Raw genomic sequence first — 5,856 nt, 5'->3', positions numbered from 1 at the left:
GCAGACCCAGCATGACGAGAAGGTCAGCGAACCCAGCGAGAGTGCCTGTGCGAACCCCTGCTGAGAACAGGTGGCCGCCCCGAGGCCCAGGTGGAGGAGGAGGTGCCCGGACGCGCCGCTCACCGGAGCCGGTCCGGCCCACGATGCCCACCACCTCCTGGCCGCGGATGGTCAGGCTGATGCCCTTGAGGACGATGGGGGTGTTGTCGCGGTATCTCATCTGATAGTCCTGGAAGCAGATCTCCCCGCGCAGCGGCCACCCGGCCGGGCAGGTCACGCCTCCCACGTGCGGCGGGGCCTCTGGGACGCACAGCTCGTGTTCGAGGAAAGAGAAAGAAGCCGGTCGTTACCACCCGCCTCTGCCCAGCCCTGCGGACCTCGGCTGCGCCCCGAGCGTGGGACCACCCCAGCCACCCTGCCTCGGGGTCAAGCCCCCGGCTGTGTGATCAGAGGGACACCCCAGGCCATCCCTGCCCCCAGCTCTATCCCCAAAGGGGGGGAAGCCCTAGAGCTGCGTCCTTGCTGTTAACACGGAGAACTCTCTAACTCGGTGCCCGCCGTGCGAAAGAAACAGAACCAGAGCAACGCCAGCCCGGGCAGCGGGGCGTCCCCCGCGGGGCATGTCTCAGCTCGGAGCCCTGGTCCACGCGGGCTCCCTGTCCTCGCCCTGTGAGCTGGGCTTTGTCACACGCGTTTCACAGGCTCAGACAGCGCCAAGGACTGGCTCGCTATAGCACAGCTGGTGGGGGGACGGCGCGGACTCCAGCCCAGGCTGCCTGAGCCACGCGCCCGATGCCACACCAAGCACAGCGGGCCTGTTGGGTGGAAACAGCGATGAAGAAGACGCAGGGTCGCAGCTGCAAGCCACAGCGCCCGGCTGCCCGCATGGTGTCACCACAGCGCCCCTCGGGGTGAGACCCAGCTGTGCGGCTCACGAATTCCGTTCACGGAACAGGCAGGGGTCCCGGCCTCGGAGGGCTCCGACGGCCCGGCTGTGTCACCGCGAGCAAGTGCTCAGCCGGCCGAGCCTCCGTGTCCTCCTCCGGGTAACGGGCCCAAGAACGCAACGGCCTCATGCGGGCTGCGTGACTCGTGAGATCATCTGTGTATCGTAACATCGAGCCTTTCCTGGGGCCGGGCCCGGCCAGGAGCTGCCTGTGTCCATGCGTTAATGTCTGTAACCACCAGCCGGGGAGCTACTGTGACCCGACCCATGTCAGAGGCTGCACAGCCGATTCCGTGGCCAAGCTTAGACTTGAACCCGGGTGATCTGGCCCCCAAGCCTGCGCCCAGCTGCTGCGGCACAAACAGACGCGGTCGGACGCCAGGCCGCGCTGTCGTCCCTGCTCTCCGACGGGGCAAGCTCCCATTTCTACGAGGGGAAGCTCACTCCCTCCACACCCAGGACAATGGCCCGCAGAGAGGCCTGAGGACATGAGCCGCCAGGAGTGGAGGAGCCTCAGAGAGGAGACACGGAGGGCGGAGGGGAGGGCGGGCGGGAGGCCCGGGCCCCAGGGGCCTCCCGGGAAAGCCTCGGGGCCCCGGGGACAGGCAGAGACCTCCAGGGGAGCCCGGCTCGCAGGACCCGGGCCCGCGCCCACCTTCATGTACTGCAGCATCCGCTCCACCGCCGTGAAGTAGGCCTCCGTCTCCGAGCCCACGCGCGTCGTGGCCTGGAAGTTGGACGACAGCTGGAAGGGAGGAGACCGGCAGTTGGGCGACCCGCTGTGGGAGCAGGAGCGCTCCAAGCTCTCGGTTCCTCTCGCAGCGGGTCCGGGAGGGCCGCAGTTTATCTGGTGTTGATTCCGCATGTCTAACATGCACTGACCCCCACGTTCACACACGCGCCTCCCACGTCCACGCTGCATTGCCTCCCGGTACAGACACAGTCCTGGCACAGGCGGTCACGGACCGGCCCAGAGTCACACCGCTGGCGTGGCAGAGCCCGGGCGACTCACGCATCCTGACCACACGTTCTTTCTTATTTTTTCAGATGTTTTATTGATTTCAGAGAGGAAGGGAGAGGGAGAGACAGAAACATCAATGATGAGAGAGAATCATCGATCGGCTGCCTCCTGCACGCCTCCTGCTGAGAATCAAGCCCGCAACCTGGGCCTGTGCCCTGACCGGAGAGTCGAACCCTAACCTCCTAGGTCAGTGATGGCGACCTTTTGAGCTCGGCGTGTCAGCATTTTGAAAAACCCTAACTTAACTCTGGTGCCGTGTCACATACAGAAATTTTTTTATCTTTGCAACCATAGTAAAACAAAGACTTATATTTTTAATATTTATTTTATATATTTAAATGCCATTTAACAAAGAAAAATCAACCAAAAAAAATGAGTTCGCATGTCACCTCTGACACATGTGTCATAGGTTCACCATCACTGTCCTAGGTCAATGCTCAACCACTGGACTACACTGGCCAGGCCCGACCACACATTCCTAATCACTGCTGTGCCCCACGGGGCGTGGCAGGAACGCAGTGGAGCAAAGCCCAGCAAGCGCCTGGCTCAGCACCGGCCCAGGCCCAGCTCCCAGTAAATCCCTCTGTGGTCTCACCGGCCCGCTGAGCGGGAGCACCACACAGCCATCCGCGTGGCCCGCGCACCGGGGCCGGTTCTGCACACAGGCCCGGATGAGGGCGGTGTGTGTGCGGGTGCGTGCCCACTGCGGGGCTCACCGAGGAGCCCACGGGGCCCTCTACTTACCCGGAGGAGGCGTCAGCCTTGGGCGCACAGCTCTGAACCAGCGAGAGACAAAGCCACGCGAGCACAGAGGACGGTCCACGAACCGCGGGGAGGGGCGCCCGGGCCAGCAGCCAGCGTTCCTTCGAGTCCGCCTCCCGCAGGCGTCTGGCCGTGAGCCTGACCAGCCGTCCCTTCCCCCTGAGCCCGGGAGGGATGCTGACAGCCCATCAGGACCCCCTAGACACCCTGATTCAAGCTAGATCCCCAGACCCCGTGCTCTGGAGCGGGGTCAGCGGGCTGAGGAAGCCTGCAGGAGCGGGGACCCCTCCCTCTCCAACCGCCTCCCCACATCACTCGGGAGAGTGACAGCTGGGTCAGCGTACGACAGCAACGTGAAGCGACACCAGCCAGGCAACCGAGAGGCCAGCGTCCTTGGCCTGGCTCTGCTTCTAACGCTCTGTCCATTCGAACAACCCCTCCTCCTCTCTGGGCCTCAGTTTCCCCACCCGCGCGTAGAGGCTGGGCCCTGCCGTCCGCTCGCCTTCAATTCCTCCGTCCTCCGCCTCGGGTGGTCTTTCATGCAGGCGTCCCGCTCAGAGGGGCCAAGGAAGCGGAGCAGCGGATCCAGAAAGCCCAGCACGTGGCTCACGTCACGTGGTCACCCGTGGCCAAGTCCCAGGCGGAACCACCGTCCCACAGGCCCCCCGGGCCTGCCCATACTCACCACACCGAGCCCCCTGTCCCGCCCCTCACCTGCAGGATGAGGCTGATGGTCAAGGCTTGGAAGGAGTGGGAGGCCGAGGACATCCCGAGGGCCACGAACAAGGCCACGGCCAGGGTCACCAGGTTGGCCATAAGCTCCATCCTCAGCGACACCCAGCGCGTGGAGAACAGGAACATCAGCTGGTAGTTATTCTGCAGGTCGTTCAGCCTGTTAAACCTCGAGGGAAGGGACACGCAGAGCCACTGTGTTGGTCTGTCCAAGGGCTTCCCAAGGTCACCCCTCGGCCGCCGCTCCCACCCACCAACACAGCCTGACCTCCCTTTTTTTGTCGCCTACCCTCACCCGCAGGTATTGTTTTCATTGCTTTTCAGAGTGAAGGAGGAGGAAGGGGAGGGAGAGAGAGGAACAGCGATGTGAGAGAGACACATCGATTGGTTGCCTCCTGCGCGCACCCCGACCAGTGCCGGGATCAAACCTGCAACCCAGGTGCGTGCTCCTGACCGGGACCTGAACTGGCCACCCTTGGGCGCATGGGCCAACGCTCGAACCTCCGAGCACGCCAGCCAGGGCACAACCTGACTTCTCTCTGGGGGATTCCCCCCGCCCTCCTTTCTCAGCCATGGAGTTGACCAGACCCCCGATCTAGGCCCTGAGCCCCTCAGGCCCACCACCTACCCCTGCTCGCGACCTTCACTGGGCCAAGGACAGTGAATAAATAAATGTGTGAGCGGGTGGAGGCGGTGATGCCTCCCTCTGCACCTCTGCCCGGGGGCTGTGTCCCCTGTGGGTGCTGAGCATCGACGGGCTCTCAGTGCTGACTGCGTGCCAGCATCGCTCCCGGACCCCGCAGCCCTACTGTCCGCACTGTCCTCAGGGGCTCTCCAGGGCCACGGGAGAGCTGGTGCCGGGTTCATCCACATTCCAGCTAATGAACACACACCGTCTCCCACGCCCCGTCTGACCAGGCTCCGAGGCCAGCTCAGACGCCACCTCCTCCAGAGAGCCTTCCGGGATCCCTCCCTGAACTCTGCTGGCCTTTTATCGGCTCCTCTCCCATGCCGCTTGTCACCTCCCACCCGGACTGTTACACAAACATGTCATATTTCTGTGTCTCCGTCTTCCACCAGACTACGAGCTTCTTGTCCATCCCTGTTTGGCCCTGACAAGTCGCTAAGGTCCTAGGACACAATTAAGTTTTGCTTGTTTTAACAAACATACAGAAGGTACACCTATGGGTGTGAATGTACTAAAAGAAAACCTGTTACTTAGAAAGTTCCTGGTCCTCATTTTATGAAAATTAGATGCCTGTTTGGAAGGGAAAGAAAAAACAACTGCCCGGCCGGCTGGTGTGGCTCAGAGGCTGAGCGTCCCCCTAGGACCCAGGAGGTCAGTGTTCAATTCCCGGTCAGGGCACAGGCCCGGGTTGTGGGCTCCATCCCCAGTGGGAGGCGTGCAGGAGGCAGCCGATCCACAGTTCTCTCTCATCATTGATGTTTCTATCTCTCTCTTCCTCTCCCTTCCTCTCTGACATCAATAAAAATATATTTCAAAAAATAAATAAATAACGTAAAAAAAACTAATGAAAAATTGCTGGCCCAGGACGCTTCTTTTTTTTTTTAAAATATATTTTATTGATTTTTTACAGAGAGGAAGGGAGAGGGATAGAGAGTTAGAAACATGGATGAGAGAGAGACATCGATCAGCTGCCTCCTGCACACACCCCACTGGCTATGTGCCCGCAACCAAGGCACATGCCCTTGACCAGAATTGAACCTGAGACCCTTCAGTCCGCAGGCCGACGCTCTATCCACTGAGCCAAACCGGTTAGGGCCCGGGACGCTTCTTACTGTGAACTGCAGTAGCAGGTGGGTGCCCTGGCCACGGCCCCAGGTCTGCATTTCCTGTGTCGCCTCCACTCTGTCCCCAGGGGATCGCCTTACAGAGGAGGCTCTGGGGCTCCCCAGTGAGCGGAGTGAGGCGTGTTCCCCTGGTGCCCAGCACCCTGCTCCCGCCCCCCCCAGCCCCCCCTTCCTGCCCCAGGGCCCCGCCATCGCTGGGCTCAGGGCACTCACTGGCGGACAAAGTCCTCGGCTGTCCCGTAGACGTGGATGGAGCTGAGCCCGCGCAGCGCGGTGAGGATGTGGGAGAAGAGGGGGGAGCGGCTGTAGCTATCCAGCCTCTTGAACACGTTCATGGCCCGCTTGAACTTCCCCCGCCGCCGAGGAGGAGGAGAGGGTGCCCGGCCGCCCCCGTCCAGGCGGGTCCCAGCCCCTCGGAGGCCACCCGCCCGCCCGCCCCCCGCGGGCAGAGAGACCCACTCACACGAAGTAGAGGAGGCAGGTGGCGAACAGGACGATGCCGATGAGCAGGACGTAGGGGGACAGCACGCTGACGATGACCATGTTGATCAGCACCACCAGGGCCAGCAGCATGAACTGCTCG

At 62.1% G+C, this 5,856-nt stretch overlaps 1 protein-coding gene across 1 annotated transcript in view; it reads right to left on the bottom strand.

The window, feature by feature from the left end:
• Nucleotides 1–55: 55 nt before the first annotated feature.
• The window catches only part of LOC102437394 (ATP-binding cassette sub-family C member 11-like), a gene marked incomplete at both ends in the record, with an annotated part of 13,482 nt that continues 7,681 nt past the window's right edge, over nucleotides 56–5,856 (bottom strand). The window contains 5 exons of the mRNA XM_014450812.2: nucleotides 56–313; nucleotides 1,602–1,691; nucleotides 3,444–3,630; nucleotides 5,487–5,624; nucleotides 5,737–5,849. Of these exons, the coding sequence (XP_014306298.2) occupies nucleotides 56–313; nucleotides 1,602–1,691; nucleotides 3,444–3,630; nucleotides 5,487–5,624; nucleotides 5,737–5,849 (786 nt within the window). The remainder of the gene's footprint in view (nucleotides 314–1,601; nucleotides 1,692–3,443; nucleotides 3,631–5,486; nucleotides 5,625–5,736; nucleotides 5,850–5,856) is intronic.

This window comes from Myotis lucifugus, unplaced genomic scaffold, assembly GCF_000147115.1.
Source record: "Myotis lucifugus unplaced genomic scaffold, Myoluc2.0 scaffold_3932, whole genome shotgun sequence".
Taxonomy (NCBI): Eukaryota; Metazoa; Chordata; class Mammalia; order Chiroptera; family Vespertilionidae; genus Myotis; species Myotis lucifugus.
Note: the sequence above shows the minus strand (reverse complement) of the source record. Positions and strands in the feature narration are given on the sequence as shown.